Below are 18,890 nucleotides of genomic sequence, written 5' to 3'. Positions count from 1 at the left end.
AAAAAAAAGTTTAAAAATAGTTTTAAAATGCCTTTGCTCAGAAATACATAATGGACTCAGAATGGGAAAATTTAGGCTGTGTTCTTAAGTAGAGACCACGCAGGGAAAAAAATGAAACTCTCGAGAGTTATAGCCAATCTCTGCTTAACCGCTGTTTCCAATCTCTTGTGTACACATTAGGGTAAGTGCCCTTAGTCCGTTTCTGAACGACAAAGGATACGTGTGCTCACAGGCGTTTCTGAACTCACATGGACGAGGAGCACCGCCTGCGGAAAGCGACCCTGCAGCAAGGAGCTGCCGCAGTCCCCTTAGCTGCCACTAGATGGCAGCCTGTATAAAGCGGGGCGGGCTGGCCGGGAGCTGTCCCCACTCCTCACCTTCCCCTGAGCAAAGGGACAGATAAGGAACCCAGGCGGTGCGTTTAATTTTGACAGAAAGCACGCCACTTTACCTCTGAAAATAATAATAGAAAGAAACAGAATCAAAAAACATTCCGAACACTGTCCTAGTCGCTGCATGACATGGTGCGGGGGACGCCATGGTGCAGACACGGGGCAGAGCAGGACCCAGGGGATGCCGTCAGGTGCACCTGCTGCAAGCCACTGAGGCCCATACCTGCGCGGGGCCTGGGCCGAGCCGCGGGGCCTCCGCGAACACCGGCGTCCTAGTCCACGCCAGGGCAACGGGGCCCCACACCCCGCAGGCCTTCACTTTGTCACTCCCCCGAACCAGCAATTCTAAACCTTTGAGGTTGGCGTGAAAACTTCACAGTAACGGATTTATGACACGTGTGTGTACCAGCATTTTACAATCACAACCGAGTGTCCACAAAGACAGTTTTTAAAATCAACTAGAAATAGTCACTTTTAAACAATCTCTGTTGAATTTTAGATTACGGCAACTCTTCCTTTCAAAGACAGGTGATCCAATAGCGCATTAAGTATTTTATTAATTCCAAACTTCCGACATCGTGTCTATACGAGCATGCTGCTCAGCCTCGCTTCAACATCACGTCTGCTGAGGCCTACAGTTCCTGGGCCTATCACCAGCCGGCCTGCCCACCTGCCCAGAGACACAACACAACACGTGAGCATGGCTGGACCCTAGCAGAGGGGCCAGGCACAAAGGAACTATTCCTCACGGTGCCCCCAACCTCCCGCTGGGCAACCCCAGGCCCCGGATGCAAAACGGGACCAGAGGAGCTGTGTCCGCACACGGTCCCTCTCAACAAACAAACTGACAATAGCGAACACTGCTCGGAAAACACCCACTTTAAGGGCAATCTTCCTTCAGATATAAATAGTAGTCAAGTCTTCCATTGGCGTGGAAATTTCAGGTTTTCATCCAATAATATTGACGTTCTCCTGAATGACTTACCCTTGGACTCCTGGATTCATACTGCATGACCTGTGTTTCCACCTGCTGCCCCTGCCTCTTCATACAACAGAAAACGTGGGTCACTACGGTCTTTTGTTTCTCTAGCTAAACGGGCTGGAGGTTTCAGTTTGTCACTCATGTTTTCTCTAAATACACACAGGAACGTGAATCTGGGCTCCGCTCAGGACACCTCTGATGGATGGGTCAGGAACACGGCAGCCTCTGCGGATGCCTGGCGGGATTCTGGGGCCCGCACGACACAGGGGTGTGTGTGTCACCAGGCGAGGCCCTCTGCGTGAGTGTGCTCCGGCCAAGACCACCAAACCTCCCGATTCCAACTCTCAGAGCTTCCTGCACCTCTCCCCAGGAGTTCGTACCATATGCGTGCCCGTTTGCTGCCTGCCTGTCTCCTCCGGTCTATGCATCCCATATCTTGCTCACCACTGCAGCCCTGTGCCTAGAACATTCTAGGTTCTCGGGTGCCTGGGTGGCTCAGTTGGTTAAGCGACTGCCTTCAGCTCAGGTCATGATCCTGGAGTCCCGGGATCGAGTCCCACGTCGGGCTCCCTACTCAGCAGGGAGTCTGCCTCTCTCTCTGACCCTCCCCCCTCTCATGCTCGCTATCTCATTCTCTCTCTCAAATAAATAAATAAAATCTTAAAAAAAAAAAAAAGAACATTCTAGGTTCTCAATGAACACTGGCTGAAGGAAAGAACCCCACAGCTTCCTCAAGGGGAAGAGCCCAGACTTGTTGGAGAAGAACTTCCAGCTTATCTGCAGAATGGGAACAATGTGACTGAGGTCCTGAGGTGGGGCAGGCATCTGCTGAGAGGAACGAGGGCTGGGGGAGGTCTTTGGATGCTGAGGCATCTTTATTTTCTTCAAGTGGGAGGAGCAACCACTTCCTCCATTCTGGTTACGTTGCTCTTTAAGAGTGCCCTCCCCGCCCCCCGCCTCCCCGGGTGCACAGGGCTTTCCTCCACACCCAGCCTTCCAGGGCTGGCCCTTGCCCGAGTCCTACTGCCTTCCCAGGGAGGCTCCTGTCCCCTGTCCACCCTCACACTCCCCTGGATCCACATTCCTGATGAATCAGCAGGCCACGGATCACTCCCCAGGAGCCACGGGAGCCGTCAATGCCCAGATGGGGCGGGAGGATGGCCCGTCCCACACGGCCCGCGACGCCCGCGAGATGCTGACCTTCGCTCATGAAATGTGCCAACGGTAGGGCGGTCGGCTGACCTTTGTAAATGAGCAGTTGTCTCAGAGAAGAGAAAAAGATGGCTTATGTGTTTGTAGTGAACTGAAAAATCAGCTTGGCCACATGCCTGATGGCGTCACTCACTCAGAGCTCTTCCGCCCACCTTCCCTTTGGAGCTCTGTTGTGTTTCGTGGGCTGTAAACACAGAGAATTAAATGAGGAAGAGCTTTAGGATCAGAGGGGCCCGGCAGCCCCAGTACGCGCTGCTTTTTCCCAACGGTACCTGGAGAAGCCCCGAGGATGGGGGCCTGGAGCCTGGGCGCAGCTGGGGCCAGGCCTCTCCTGGCTGGCCCGCCTTGCTCACCAGGTCCCGGGGGCACGGGCATGTTTCACGCTGCCTCTCTGATTACGGTCACCCATGGAACCCGCTTTATGTGGGTACATTTTCCACAAATTTAGAAAGCACAGGACACCGAAATTTGTGTCTGATCTTGGCCACTTCAGTCTAAGCGACTAGATGAAGTCCTCTTATTTTGTGACCTTGTCCTGATGTCTGAAGAGACCCAAAGCAGTGAAATAATCGTGGCATTCATGGCTCCGTGCTTTCCGGGAGCCGCACCAGGAACCGGACCCAGGGGGGCTCGCGATCCTTCGCAGGGCAGGCCACGGCCGCCTTCTGTCAACTGCAGATACTTCTATTACTTCCCAAAACGTGACAGCGTGAGTATCACGCCTAAAGAAGACTGATCTCCATTAAATTTACCGTGGAAAAGTTTTCTTCCCAGTAGCTCCAAGGCTCCCCATGGATGAGTATAACATGCCATGCTACCCCAGAGCGTGAAGGACACCGCAAAAAGCAACTTGTCCGATTTAAAAACTGACGTTACATGATGCTGAACAATGAGTATCTTCCTGTTCCTGCTGGACTGGTCATCGGTGGAGCAATGAGCCCCTGGGCCCCGTGGGGCCCTGCCACCACACCTTCTTGCACAGCCGGAGTGGTCAGGCCGTGGTTCCCCTAGTCTCCTCAGGGCCGGGCTCCAGGGGCTCTCATGGCTGTGAGGGTGGGTGGTGGGTGCGTGAAACGTGGAGGAGGCAGGGACTGGTGCTGGTGTTTACAGAGCGGGCAGTCTTCATTTCCACGAAGAACTAGGCTCTCCTGTTCTAATACTGGGCCCCTTGGTCTATCTTTTGTTTCCTCATCCTCCATGTGTAAATGGTGGCGAGGAACACTCCTCCCCATCAGGAAAACGCCAGTGCAGGCCCAGGGATGATGGCTCTGGCCTTGGCCTTGGAGTCAGGGACAAGAGAACACGGGCAGTGTGGCCGCTCCACTCAAGAGATACGGGCTCAGCTGCCAGGGATCCGCAGAAGCGGGTCCAGTATCTGCATTTGCATGAAACGTCAAGGCTCGAAAAAGACTATCTAATTTAAAAAACTAGCACAACACCAGCAACCAACAGGTGCATCTGTACCAGCAGGAGACCTCAGCTTGATGGCCTCTTCTTTGATGCCGAGGAACACTCCCTAAATTTCAGGCATCCGCGCATCTAACCCTGGTGCTGTATCACTAAGTTGAGAACCACATTCGAGCTTCTCTGTAATTGGGGACTAGAGCTAGAGATCCATTTTGCCGGCTTGGCTTTCTCGTAGTTGGGGTTTATCAAGGAGGGCGCCACTGGCCTTTGGCGTGGCAATCCTCAGCCACGCGGGGTGGGCATGCGCACCACACAGCCCCAGCTCCTGCCCACTGGACGTTGCGCCAGCCAGCCCACTCCCAGGTGTCCCCTGGCAACTGCCCTGCACACCCTTGTACGGTACCCTCGCACAAAGCATCAGATGAAGAGAAACCGTCTGAAATTGCAAAGACCCTGGGACAAACATGGACCAAGGACACGGAAAGGCCGGGAACTAGCTGGTGAGAAACAAGAGGGCAGCTCTGTACTCTCCCCGATTCCGAGCAATGGGAGAGCCAATGAGACGGTGGCAGCGTGGCCCTTCCCGGTGACCCTTGATTTTAAAAACCGTCTGGGTCCAGTAACAGATGACGTTACAAAGTTAAAAGCTGATCCTTCCAACTTTTAAGTCATAAAAACCCCCACACGTCATGTACCCGGCTACATTCCCCCACTGTACAAAGTGTCCCTCCTCCCAGTCAGCCCCAAGCACTAACTTCTTACACGATCCTTTAGACATTTAGCAATGCAATTCTGCTATCACGGAATAGTAGTATTCTAAATCTGGAAGCATTTCTCCCAGTTGCGTTTCTGCTCAGACCTGGAATAAATCACAGAAAAGCCCTCCTACTTTATGCTGCGTTTGGGCCCTTTGGAGACAGAGGGTTCCTTTTGCAGGACAGCGGAGTAAAGAGCATAAGGGCAGGAGGAGGAGGAAGGAACAAAGCGGAAGGTAGCCAGGCAGGAGGGCCACTCACCACTGGGCTGGCCCGCGCCGAGCTGGCTCTGGACGAGGCTCGGGAGCTGGAGTTGAGGTGGCCGCCGTGCTCCGAGGGCTGTCCACACAGCCGCCGCCGCGGGGACGCAGACAGAAACAAAGGGACAGGGTCAGCAGAGCTACAGCGAGCGCGGAGGTCAGCCGCGCGCCATGCAGAAAGGACAGGGGTGAGCGAGGAGAGCAGGCTCCCCTCGGAAAGGAAGGCTGTGTCGGTCACAGCTGCAAATACATGCCCACTAAGGACAGAAAAAAATTAGTCATACTATCAGAAGAACACAGGATTCTTGGTTAGTGAGAAGGAAGTAACACAAGGCATCCCGGTCAAGCCGGGAGTGCAGTCACGCCTGGTGCCGGCACAGAAAGCCCCCTCGGCCACGGGGAAATGACAGTTTCCGAGGCCCGGAGCGCCCGGCAGGGTGCTTGGCTTTTCAGCGGTGGGAAAGTTTGCTTCGTAGCTCTTTCCAGGGGAAAACAATGTAAGATCTAGGGCTCCTCCAAAGTCAGGCATGGCTTGTTTAAAGTGCCAGGTTACTGGTCGGGTTGCCTGAATAAGGTTTTTTTTTTAATCTGTCTCTCCACCTGCCTGAACGTTCTTCTAGCAAAAGAAAACACTGTAACTCGCTGATCTGGAAGTGATGCCCTCTTAAACTTTGACTTCTACTTACCTTTGCTCCTAGAACAAAGTCCTAGATAGATTTTTGTTTTAATCTTCCTTTCCTCTTGAGTGAGGTGGGCGAGGAGGGGAGGCAGGATTCAAACCCGACTGAGGGCCACAGGCACCCACTGGATTGTGACATAGCCTCAGGGGGATCGTCCCAGAGTAACAGCGGCCCCTCCATCCAGCCCCCCGCCCCCCCCCCGCTGCTGAACACCACGCATCCTGCCAGGCAGGGGCTGACTGTTCTCTCTGCTGCCCGCACCACCCTACTGGGCCCTGCAGGCATTCTCCCTACCGCAAATTCTAGCAGGCACAGAACTGCAGAGGTGCTCACGACTCCCATCTTAAATACCACCTTTTAGTTTGCACATTTTTCCACCAGAACGTAATCCCCCGAGGGCAGGTCTGTGTCTATCCTCTGCTGAATCCGCAGGGACCAGATGAGGCCTGGCACACAGTGTAACCTCAAGAAATACTTGTTGAATGAACAATTTCAACTTCAGACTATAAATAGCCAGACCCACCCTACCTATTCATCATTCTTCTCATTCCTTTATCCGATTACGATTTACTGTATAGTTACACTTATACGCAACATTGTTTCCGATGCACAGACAAGACACCTGTGCACACACCCTGTAAGACACTCATTGCCACACTCGGCATACACAAGAAATTTACCACGATTACCACTCTCAGCTTTTGCTTTATTATGCAACATAAAAGGAAATACCTAAGGTCACTACTTTAAGGTAGAAGAATTTTGCCTTTGGGTTCACGGACACAAGAGCTAGGAAATCTGTCCTCTGGAAAAATCCTACTGTGTTCTCTGTCATTCGCGTTCTGGTTAACCGTGCAGAGACAGGACAGGTTGCTGTTAGCAGGGCTGACTGCTGGCCCAGGTGTTCCTTTTTTTTTTTTTTAAATTTTATTATGTTATGTTAATCACGTTACATCATTACTTTTTGATGTAGTGTTCCATGATTCATTGTTTGCGTATAACACCCAGTGCTCCATGCAGTACGTGCCCTCTTTAATACCCATCATCGGGCTAATCCATCCCCCCACCCCCCTCCCCTCTAGAACCCTCAGTTTGTTTCTTAGAGTCCATAGTCTCTCATGGTTCGTCACCCCCTCCAATTTCCTCCCCTTCATTTTTCCCTTCCTTTTTTTTTTTTTTTAACATATAATGTATTATCTGTTTCAGAGGTACAGGTCTGTGATTCAACAGTCTTGCACAATTCACAGCGCTCACCATAGCCCAGGTGTTCCTAACTCCCTAGTCAAAACTGCTCTCAAATCAGCTGCCCGGATCATGCGGGAAGGAGTAAGTTTGGGGTCTGTATCACCCTGGTCCATGTGTCAACTTTGGAACAGCTTGTGTTTGGAAGCCAGCGTGGCTGGTGTGGGGCTGCCGTTTCTTACTGGCCATGGGACCTCGGAAAAGTTTCTCAGCCTGTCAGCCGGGACAAAGAATTGTCAGGACGCTGGCCACACAGAGGTGCTGGGGGTTATGCAGAGAACCCAGGGGGGACTCTCCCCTGCTTTCCTTTTCTGCCACAAGCAATTTGCACGCTCCTGGATCCGATGGCACTGGTGGTGACTGCTCCCCGGCGAGTCACACACAGCCACGAGTCCTTCCGACACCATGCACACAGCTTAAGGACGGTGAGGAAGATATAAAATAGAAACGTTTTCAAGCAAAATAGCGATACTTAAAAGAGAGCTAGTCATTTAATCTCTAATCGTTAAACTGTAATGAAGTCATTTAATTGTGAACATATACTGTAGATGAGGCTACCTTCTAGGGGAGGCTAACAGAAGCTGGACGCTCTGGAGATGGGGATGAACCGTCCAGAGTGGGATCAGGACCATCCCATGCAGGCGTGGGGTCAGCCTGGCCTCAGGTCGAAGCAGAGGGTCCTCTCCAGCTCTGTCTTGGGCTGAAGGATGTCAGGACGGGACCCCCAAGGGGGGTCAGCCTCCTCACTATGGGTGTGCGTATCAGCCAGCGGTCACAGCTGCAGGCTGGACCAGAGCCTGAGGAAGCTCTCTCCCCAACCACATTCCCAAACGTGGGACACTGGCATCCACTGGGAGGGCAATGTCGGGGCTCGGGGAGATGCCGAGGATGGAGCTCAGTGAACGCCCCTCCCATCCAGCCTGCTAATTTGCTGCCAAAGATCTCTTCTGAGGGATTTTACCCCAGGGTTCCATTTGTCCAACTTAATTCAACAAATGCCTACTGAGCTCCTTCTGCATGGGAGTGCAGTGTTAAGTGCAGAAAAAAACCTTATTTTTACTCTGACTTCTTCTGCATGGCTCGATGCCAGGGACATGTGGCCATATTTTAGACATTTGTGCTGTTGGGACAAGAAGATGTTTGACTTCCTTAAGTTCCCGAACGCCACCACTCCCAGGTGGTTCCTACAGGAGGCAGAAAGCACAGAAGTAAGAGTGCTCAGCGATGCTCGATAAGAATCGGAGGCTCGGCTGCTCTTAAAGTCCACCTGCAGAGGCGAAGGGGAACTGAAGGAGAACATACACCCCACCTGCTCGGAAGCTCTACTTCAGTCTTCGGAAAGTACCCAGTGCTTGGGGAAAGTTTCATTCTCTTCAAAAATTACTATGCGGTCTTTTTTCTGATAAAAAAAAATCCTTTAGTTGCATTTTATTTGTCACATGCAGGCCAGAGCTATTTCTCCAGCAGACATGATTTGTGAGCTTCTTAACGGCCTACACAAATGTTTAAGAACCGAGAAAAAGATTTAATATAGTTGGCTCCACCATGTTTCAAACGGTATGCAAAATAAAATTAATAAATGTTAAATTAGACGTCAACAGAAACTAACGCTATGTCCAATATTTATAAAATTTACATTCTAAAGAAAACAGTAGGTGTGGCAGCTTTGTGAGAATTCCTGAATATTTATGAACTACAATAAGCCAGAAATGGGATTATTTAACCAATTTAGTAGCCAATTAACATCAAAAGCAACATTATAAAAAGCACTCTCGAGTAGTTCCTTGTAAGCCATGACATTTCCTGTGGGCCCCGAGTGGTGTGTCTGCACGGGACTTGCACAGGACCTGCGGAGAGCAGCCCCTGCGGAGGAGGAGCCCCCGCGGAGAGCAGCCCCTGCAGAGGAGGAGCCCCCGTGGAGAGCTGCCCCTGCGGAGAGCAGCCCCCGTGGGGGAGGAGCCCCCACAGAGAGCAGCCCCCGCAGAGGAGGAGCCCCTGCAGAGAGCAGCCCCCGGGGAGAGCAGCCCCTGCGTGCAGAAGCATCCACACCAGGAGGACATTCAGTTTCATCTGTCCCTCAGGACAGGGCCAACTAGCCTCCTCATTTCCATGGACTGACTCCATTTTTCTATCTCGCTTCCCTCTTTCATTCACTCATTTTTTTCACTCAACAAGCATTTCTTGTACAACTGACTAGTACACCTTTATGGTGAGAACCGAGTCTGTCATTTCAAATCCTTAGAGGAGGTGGAAAGACGGCAAAATAAAAGGGAATTATGTATGGTTAAGATCCTGAGTCTCTAAATTTGTTCTTGTTCCTCAGTTATCCAGAGGTGACAATAATTTGTGGCCCGTGGAACGCCCCTCTTCTTCCTATTTACTTTAAGCGCACCTCACCCTGTGTTAGTACTGTTAGTGTGTTGCAGGGAAAGGGACCAGGAACCTCAACTAAGGTCTGTCTTCTCCCTTGAACTCCATGTATATTGATGTGTGAAGACATTAGCCCACCAGCCAAAGGCATCCGTGACCCTCACTACAACAGAAGGTTGAGATGAGACAGTGTTTCCTCCCTAGAATCCCAGCTAGTTCTCTCCAGCGGCTGGACCGTGCCCAGCAAGCCACTGAGGGGCATGCAGCACACGGGAGGAAATTCGGGAACCAGAGAAAATGCCTTACAGCATAGAAACTGCAGGCACTGCCCCGCCGAGCCCCGCTGAGCAGGCTGCTCTCATCGAACACAGACACCTGTGACGAAAAACAGACGGGCAGGTCAGGGCACCCTTCTCCCTCCTCAGTACCCACGACACAGGAAAAGGTAAGTGAGGGCAGGCTGACCCGTGAGGAGAACTGTCCTGCACAAATCAGACATGCAGGGGAGGCCCTCTGCCCTCAGGCAGAGCTGAGCAGAACAGGCACATGCAAAAATCTGAGAGAGAAACCAGCTGCTGTCAACCGGCATGCAATGTGCTCTCCTCTAGGTCCTTAAAACGTATTATTCTGAAAAACATTGCTAAGTAGGAACTTGTTAATCCAGACTTCAAGGGAGCAGATATTTCAAATATCCTGAATTTTGTCATGGCATCCTCATACTTGGTATTTAGAAAATGACACTAATAGAAAGTGACTCTGGAATAAAACAGCATGTTCACTTAGTTCAATATTTTATAATTTTTAAAAAATTGCTAACTACAAAACAATATTTGATTAACTTGAAAATCCCATATAATTAAGCCCCAAGGGTGAATGGGAGTTTACAATGCCGCGAATGGCCATCTCAAACTTTTCCCAGCTTAAAGGAACTTCAATTTTCCCTATTTCCCCTGGAGGACACAGCTGTTCTGTCCAGCCAGTTATATTCTTAAGTGTGAAATCTGATGGAAATTCAGAAACTTTTCAGCAATACAGTATAACTACTTTGTTTAGTATCAGTTTCCCGCAAGGCGTAAGTACCTTGTATTTAAAACTGGAAATTTCCCAAGTAATACAGCACAATACATTAACATCTGTTAAGATTACCAACGCAATAAAAAGCCATCTTTCTTTCTGCCAGCAGATTAAGTAGAAGTCGCTGCTCCATTCCTAGCTAACAACCCTATGCGAGCACACGTCTTCCTGGAGCCTGAAGTGGTATGACAGCTATTGTCAGCTTCGGGGAGAGAGAAAACCCAGATCTGGCCAAAGGGGACTGACGGATACCATGGCATGTGTGAGCTCCACGTAAAGGGGTAATTCGCAAGTAGCTGGGCTGCAGACATGTGCATCCACGCTCCCAGAGCAGGTGTGTAATGGAGTGGAGTGTGCATGTGCAGGGGGGTGGGGGGTGGGGGGCCCAGGTCAGGGGACTGTGGCAGGAGTGATGGGGATGGGAGATGGGGGATGGGGGCAGGGGGAATGGGGGGTGGGGGCCGGGGCGGGGGGGGGTATTGGGGGGGGGGGGGGCGATGGGGGGATGGGGTGGGAGGACAGGGGTATGGGGATGGAGGCAGAGGGATGGGGACTGGGGGAGGGGTGCGGGCAGGTCAGGGGACTGTGGTGGGTTGACAGGGGGACTGTGATGGGGGCAGGGGGATGGGGATGGGGAGGATGGGATGGGGTGGGGGATGGGGAGATGGGGTGGGGGCAGGTCAGCAGACGGAGGAGGGGCGTGGGGGCAGGGGGGGTGGGCAGCACACGCACCCGGTAACTCCCAGCAGGCCGGGCAGCGCTGTACAGATAGGAGGGCTGGAGGACGAGAGCAAATGGCAGGTTTTAAAAGCCTTGAGAAAACAGCAACAAATAAAAGTGACAAGAAAATCACGATGCTTTCAAGTGATGACAGCCAAATTATTGCACAAAGGTTAGAAGAAAAAAGAAGTCAGTGTAGGGCCCATGTTTCAGTACATCAATAGATGCAAATCCAACTTTAAAACAGCCACGGTCCCCAGGATCTCTGAGCTAGGACTATTTTCTAGTCACTTCTTTTCAGGCATTCCTGGAGGAAAGGGTCAGGGAGTGAGACAATGGTGAAAACACCATGGGCAGCCACCAAACCCACACCTCAAAACCCCAGGTTAATAACGCACTCAAGGGTGTTAATGCATAAATGTCCACACAGGAGGAGCGCAGCGGAAACGGTGCTTTTATTTCCATCAAGTGATCCCAGTCACGGTCCTGAGGCCCCAAAAGGAGCTGCCAGACAGTGTCGGCCGGCGAGGTCTGGCAGCCCCCTGGATCAGAGGACCCACACCCACACCATGGACCAGGCAGAGTCGTGCCCAGGCGGGCAGGTGCCAGAGCGAAGGGCAGCTCCCGGGGCAGCCGGGCCCTGGGTCCAGAATAGGATCATGACTCATTTATAGGCAGAGGCCACGTAAGCCCGCAGGCCAGGGCCACCAAGCCAGTCAGGGATGTGCATGACCAGGGATGAATCGCTCAGCAGCTCAGGGAGATGACAGTTCAACCTCCACAGTGTGATCTGTCCTGGACTCTGACACCGAGATCCTCGTGTGAGAACGGGACTCATATTCCTACAGCTGAAAAGGCCGGGCCCCTCAGGGCCTGACCCGCACACCGGCCTTGGAAAAACAGGAAACAGAGGGGAGACTGAGCCAAAGAGAATATCCCCGTTCTCCCACTTCTCAAAGATGGAGGAGTCAGATTAAGCACAAAAGCCTTCCAAATTGCTTCCTGGACACATTTACAAGAGAAAAATATTTTTAAAGAAACAAATGAAACCCCAAATGGGGAACAATTGCTGGAAAAGGAGGAGAGACCCAAGAGACCAATTCTTTGAACCTGAGCTTTTGGAAATAGATGTTTAATAGAGCCTCCTTTTTCCTCAATTCCCTTTTTTCTATATAAGGTCCCAGATTATTCTGATAACGTTTTAAAACGTTGAGAAAAGTCTTAGCAAGTTAGTCCAGACAAATAAAACGCCTGCTGAACTCTGGTGTCTGGACTTCGGATAGAGGAGGTTGAAGTGTCCTTGTACCTTTGATTGGAAAGTGAAGGGATACACGCAGAAGGAAAGAGAGGGAGGAAGGGGATGACAAGGAAGAGAACAGACCCGGTTTCCACTCTGGGCAGACAGGGGTTTGGGAGCAAGGCCAGCACCAGGAAGCCCGAGGTCGGAGCAGGACAGTCCCTGTAATCAGAGAAAATGGGCAGGAGAGGGAGAAGGGCTCACAGCTTCATTTCACCTCAAAGGCCCAACGGTATCGTAAATTCACACAAATCTGCTTTTTTACAACAAAATCGGTAAAGGGCATGCACTTAATGGAGCAGGGAGAAAGCAGGACGGTCAGAAGGAAATAAAGACAGTCTAGTTAATCGACAAAACTGTGACGTGGGACCAAATGAGGAGTTCTGAGTCGACACACAGGCAAAATTAGATTTCATCAATTTTAATTGATAGTGAGACCATCGGGGTTTTCAAGGTCTTTGTAACTGAAGCTCTAAGTTTTAAAGTTTGGTGGGAAAAAATTCAAAACTAAGAATCAGCAGAGATACCAACCTTTATGTAATAAAATATTTCACTGGACATGATCTCTGGTGTGGCTTCCTTAGGTACTGACGTGCTGTGTGTGCGTGTTCAGGATTCACAGAGGACAGGATAGATTCAGTGGTATAATTCTGAGACCAACAGTCTCTCAACATTTCTGGGGAATACTACTGTATCCATGGTTTCCCCAAATAAAATGTTCTATCCAAATTAAAGGCTCCTCGAGGAGGAAGCCAGCAACTTCAGACTGCCCGGCAATGTTCTACCACGCGTACGAGCATGGGGCAGTCCTTGGAGGTGAAGTGGTTCCCTTCCAGGAACCTGACGGTCCCTGAAGATATCCCACCATCCCTTCAGGGTCCCAAACTTGTGCCTGTCATTCCTCTGTCTGGCATAAGCTACACCCATGTGACCTGAGGGGCCAGCAGGTGGAACTCTGGGGGGCGGGGGGCGAACAGGGAGAAACTTTCTAATGTTTCCCACAAATACTGAAACTTGTTCCAGTGGTTGGGAGAACATTCTGTGTAGAAACCATTTTGTCCACCCCTCTGGGGCACATGGAAAGCACCACGACCCGGGCGGGGGAGAAAGCGCCCACAGCTGCGGCCGCCATGCCCAGGGTATGGGTCTGACAAATCCAAAAAGACTGGAGAATTATGTAGAAGAGTCTTCAGTACTCCATACAACATTAACATTAACATTAACTCCATACAACATTTCTGTTTTTATATTTAAACAAAATCAAACAAGCCTGTGTGTTGTGCAGGAATAGATATGATACCTACAGAGCATGATAATTACCAGAAGATTCTGCGGGTCGGTGAGTAAGGTAAGATCTCAGGAAGAACAAGGGTGGGGACATGGGGCCTCACGAAAGTTCTGATGTTTAATGTTTGGAACGGATCCACTCTAATTTTGACTTTAACGCTCTGAATGTGGGTTATATCTCTTAAATGAATTTAAGTGAGTCAGAGACATGCTTAACTTTGGTGAGTAATTCACATCTGCATATTAGGTACCTCTCACCATCTTCTACTTTAGAGCAAGTATCTCAGCTCAGAAAGTGAGGATGAAGTAAAGTTTTCTGAATGAGAAAGTGCTCTTTGCAATAGCAAATCTCCCACCGAAATACACACAACACACACAAAATTCAAGATGGTGAAACCCACCAATACGTTGGTGCTTAGCAGATCTGATGATATTCAGTCAAAATTCACCTACTGGGGGAAGAAGCGATGGGGTATTTACTCATATATGAGGCTGGGAGGCAGCGGTGGGAGTCTGGAAAGTGGGCAAGCAAGCTGATGGGGGGGATGGAGCTGCCAGCCACGCCTGGAGCCCCCTGCAGCAGGGGTGAAAAGGGGGAGGGGGTGAGGCATGACAAGGGAGGATGGAGCACCAGCAGTTACACTTCCGTGGCTTTACCTGCTTAGTTTCTATTTATCTTCTTCTTCTGTATTCTTCATGATTCAGTTCACATCCTTTGTCATGACACTTACTTCTCCCTATCCCCCTATTACTGCTGCACTAGTGTATCTGCTAGGTGGGTCTGTCTTCTAGAAGTAAATGCTTCCAGAGTACCTACCTACCTCCCTGTTTATCTTTGTGATCCTCCTACCTGAACTAGTTCCCTAGTGTTTGCTAAGTGATTATGAAACTTATCTAAAACAAACAAGCCTTACCTATGATAAAGGGCTCTTAAATAATTTAGAAATATTTGTGCCTGTCGAGATTGATGCATGTCCTTGAAGTATGGGAAGGAACCCTGTTGTGTAGACATTTGGATTTGGATTTGGTTTGATTTCCATTCCTAGTCCATCCCTGAGAAATTGCCACAAAGTTTGCATGTACCCTACAAAGTAATTGTTTTCAGGAACCCTCAAGAAAGAATTACAAGGTTTTTCTTATTTTTTTCCCCTTTTGATTACTTCTGACAACAAAATATCCACATGAATCCTTTCTTTCCTTGTGTCCAACTGAATGCAAATATGATTCAAGTGCACGATGGGCGGGGGGGGGGGGGTAAGCCTGAATTAAATGTATCATGTTAGTTACTGCTCAAAAATGGACTTTAACATCCACCCAAATGAAAATTCATAAAATAGGTGTTAAAAATGAAAAGAGAGCTGAGTTCACACACAAGATGGCATGCTCCAAAACCTGTGGTTTCTGAAGAGAGGGTGTGAAAGATTTAAATGAGAACCAACCAACGTCTCCTCTCTGGATGATGACAAAGTAGAGAATCTGCCCTCACCGCTGTAGCTGGAATTCTGAGAACCAAAGAAGACATGGTAAGTGGTGAGCACTTTCTTACTGTCCCCAAAGCACCGCCTGTCCCGGTCAAAAGGCAAATATAAAATGACCAAACCAGTATTAGTACTTCAGGAATACCAACGTAGTGTAAGAATCAAGACACTGCTACGGCAGAAATGCTTACCAACTAGAAGTTCTAGGCTACAGTTTACATTTCAGTGTCTGTGTCTCCGCGATGTCCTATGGTTTAACTCTTACTGGTTCTCACAATTTTTCATCTCTAGTATTATTTGTAATTACTTACTAAATCTCATGATGAGGCGTCTATCACCTCCCAATGTGGACTTTCCTTATTACACACTCTCTTAGGGAACTAAGATTATGTCTGTGGCAAGATTTTCAATCTTTCCTCAGCCCAGCACGTGAGGGCTGCAGCTCTCCCAAAATTGGGTGGCGGGGGGAGGGGGGCTGCAGCCTGAGAGAGTCGCCCCCAGAACGCAGTGGCCTGCAGCCATCTTCAGAGTGACCTGGTATCTACTTTATCAAGATCAGAGTCTGCAAGGGGAGGCTCTTTGGTTCTTCAATCGGTATATTTCCTGATGGTTTATTAAATCCATTTTATATGTAATTTTACTTTGTGGTGAACAATTTTATAATCAAGTTCTTTTGCATCTGACATCTAGAGGCATTGCTTAGATCTTAAACCAAACCACAGAAAACACTTTTGCTGTTTGAGCGTAAAAATCAAAGATGAAGATACACAGGTGTACGTATGACACAGAGCTTGGTGATATCTCTATTGTCCCTGACGTGCTGGCAGCCACCCAGCTGGGATATTCTAGAGAAGAATGGTACCAGTGGGTAGAAAGTGGATTACAGAACTTCTATAGTAACTTCCAGCTCTAAACGAGGGTTCCTTATGATCGATTCTGGTGAAAAGTTGCCCATTAGTCAACATACCCCGACAAGCAGTCCAGGGCCGGGAGAGAGTACTGGGGCTCCTGTCCTATAAAGCTGGTGTGGAACAGTCTGCAGGAAGGCTGAGCAGGAAACGCAACTGTCCACGCCCCACGAGCACAGAATGGCGTGCTGCTTGCTTCTGTCCCTGGACTACTGCCTTCCCGAAAAACATAATCCAAAGGCCGTCCGTATAAAAACATAAATAGGAAGACGCAGCCTTTAAACCGGGAGGATTTTTTTTAGTTTGGAACGAGAAAAGTTTAGATAAAATGGACGTGTATGCCATCCGTAATAGGACGAGAGGTGAAAAACCTCATCAGCCAGTTTCAGAAAGTTAGATGGGACTGGGTTACCCCTCTGAAACCTGAAAATATAATTCAAGTGTATATATATCTTAATATGATTAAGATAAATGAAAAGAAATACTATTTGCACAACTAGTAAAATTTACTATAAGGAAAAAAATAAAGCAAACATAGGAATAGGAAGATTTTAGTTAATTTCACGTATAGCAGATCTGCAAGTCATGAAACTTAATTAGAATGTATGCAGTTTCACTTGTGAATTCCCCTAAGAAGACCTCCCTGCTAAATCCAAAGCCCTCCCCACTTCTCTCGGACTCTCTTGCCGTTGGTCCCTTTCTCCTTTCTCCCACCACAGGGCACTACCCTGCTCGCTGCCTCCTGAACCTGCACTGGGCCAGTATTCAGGGACACATGGACTCTAAAATACATGTTTTTAAAATGACAAATGAGGGGCGCCTGGGTGGCTCAGTCGGTTAAGTGTCTGCCTTCAGCTCAGGTCCCGCTCAGCAGGAAGCCTGCTTCTACCTCTCTCTCTGCATGCCACTCCCCCTGCTTGTGCTCTCTATCAAATAAATCTTAAAAAAATAAAATGACAAATGAGAGATGGGCACAGAGGGTGAGAATGTTGAATATAAGTATACTTGAAAGCTGAATATACTTAATATAGACATTATGCACATACACCTAGGGCAGCACAATAATGAAAGAGCAAGTATTTAATTCAACACATTTTTAAACTTAAGAGATTCTTTTTAATATCGATCTCTTACAGTAACACTTTGAATGTTAGAAGGCTAACATTCAAAGAATGTTTACCAGTTGAAAAATTAGTTTTCATTCATTTATAGGCTGGGGCTGGGGAGCGGGGAGAGACCCACTATAACAAAGAAAAAAGCAAAGAAGCTAAATTTAGCGACTTTTTTTTTAAGCTTTGCAGCAACCTGTTTGCATTTTGTGTCTTGTAAATTTACTATACTAACCCTGCCAGATCTTCTATTCAGGGACTGTGATCCATGTAAGTCGCCATCATAACCATTTGTCTGTTTCAATGAAGAAAAGAAAACTAACATCAGTATACAAACGAAGACGCAGGCACCAATCAGCAAGGAAGAATTAGCTGGGTGTAAACTGAGCTTTCTCAGTGGAGCAGAGGAACGGCGAGCCCAGGATAACACAAATCTCAGCATGCCCCTAGATGCCTCCAGGCCTCTGATCGCTCTATTATGACTCGGGAGAAATCGGACAGTCGGGCTCATCCGATCAGCCCAGGCAGTGTTACTCGTAACTACAGGTCTCTCTAGGGCTTCTGTGGGGTGCAGCACATGGGCATGGGCGCAGCTGCTTTTGTCGGCAGTTTTCCTGTCTCCAGGTTTGTGACGATGCCACAGAAGTCCTAGCTTTGCAGCAGCCTGAGCGCCAGGAAGCAGGGTCACTACCCAGCCTGCGTCAATCAGGTTTCGGTTCTTGGTTCACAGTAGGTCCTTGAAAATTATGGCCCATTATGAAGTTGCATCCAGAAGGCTCGGAAATAGCTTCTGTTCAATCTGTAATTCAGTGCAAAGGTTCATCATGGAAAAAATGTTTATTGTGGGTGTGTATCCTCTGTAGGATCCTCTGTAGGAGCTCCTCATTCATCCAGTCTTCCTGAGTTACTTTTCAAAATGAAATCTGAGGCGCATTTCATGAGTTCCTAATGTGTCCTCCAGAAGAGAGAATGAGCCCTGCTCTTCCTACCTCTATACCCACATGCCCGCAGCCAAAGCCCGGCCTTTCTAGAATTGGTCTCATTCATCCATAAGGACGTTTCTGCTGATCGAAGACAAGAGCTGCCAAGTGTCAGAGACATAACCTGCTCTCGAGATAGAAAACGGAAAGCAGTCCACACAACTGGTACAACTGGAAGGAGGTGCCAGGGGGTAAGGGAAGGGAGTCCAAATTCCCAATCAGTGCTCTGTCACATGACATGATCAAACAGGCTTGCTTAATCTGCTGGCACCTCTACTTCCTCAGCTGTGGAAATGTGCACAGAAATATGTACTTGACAAGGCCGCTGAGGGCTAATTCTGCTTAAAATGAGTATCCCAAGTGCCTGGAGCAGTGCCCTCCTGAACCGTGTGCTGGCAGGTCCCCAGCCCCCACGGGGAACAGGAGCGTGTCCTTGTTCACAGGGTCGGGCAACGGGAGACTGGTTAGCATGTGTGTTGCAGCTACGACACTAATGAAGAATAAATAAATTAATTTCTAGACAGATCATAAGTCCAGATTCATGAAATCTTGATGATCAAACTACCTATTTGGTTACAACTCAAAAACAAGTCAATTTGAAGTTTCTAAATCAAACAGGAGAGTGTGTAGAAATCCCTCAACTTTAAATTTGAAAACTCTGATGAGTAACGTTAAGACATCTCTGAAATAAATTTGATAGTAAAAAATCCTTGGAGATAGGCAGGAATTTTACTCAA

General features: G+C 49.0%; 1 protein-coding gene across 1 annotated transcript in view; it reads right to left on the bottom strand.

Moving 5' to 3' along the window:
• LOC110570949 (leucine-rich repeat flightless-interacting protein 2) overlaps positions 1-18,890 on the bottom strand; it is a 149,171-nt gene that overhangs the window by 28,665 nt on the left and 101,616 nt on the right. Inside the window, exons 8-11 of the mRNA XM_044913631.1 lie at positions 17,409-17,468; positions 11,107-11,151; positions 9,607-9,675; positions 5,010-5,087 (exon numbers count right to left, since the gene is read on the bottom strand). Coding sequence (XP_044769566.1) covers positions 5,010-5,087; positions 9,607-9,675; positions 11,107-11,151; positions 17,409-17,468 — 252 coding nt within the window. The remainder of the gene's footprint in view (positions 1-5,009; positions 5,088-9,606; positions 9,676-11,106; positions 11,152-17,408; positions 17,469-18,890) is intronic.

This window comes from Neomonachus schauinslandi, chromosome 3, assembly GCF_002201575.2.
Source record: "Neomonachus schauinslandi chromosome 3, ASM220157v2, whole genome shotgun sequence".
NCBI classification, from domain to species: Eukaryota; Metazoa; Chordata; class Mammalia; order Carnivora; family Phocidae; genus Neomonachus; species Neomonachus schauinslandi.
The sequence above is the reverse complement of the archived record's forward strand: the minus strand, read 5'-3'. Positions and strand labels throughout refer to the sequence as shown.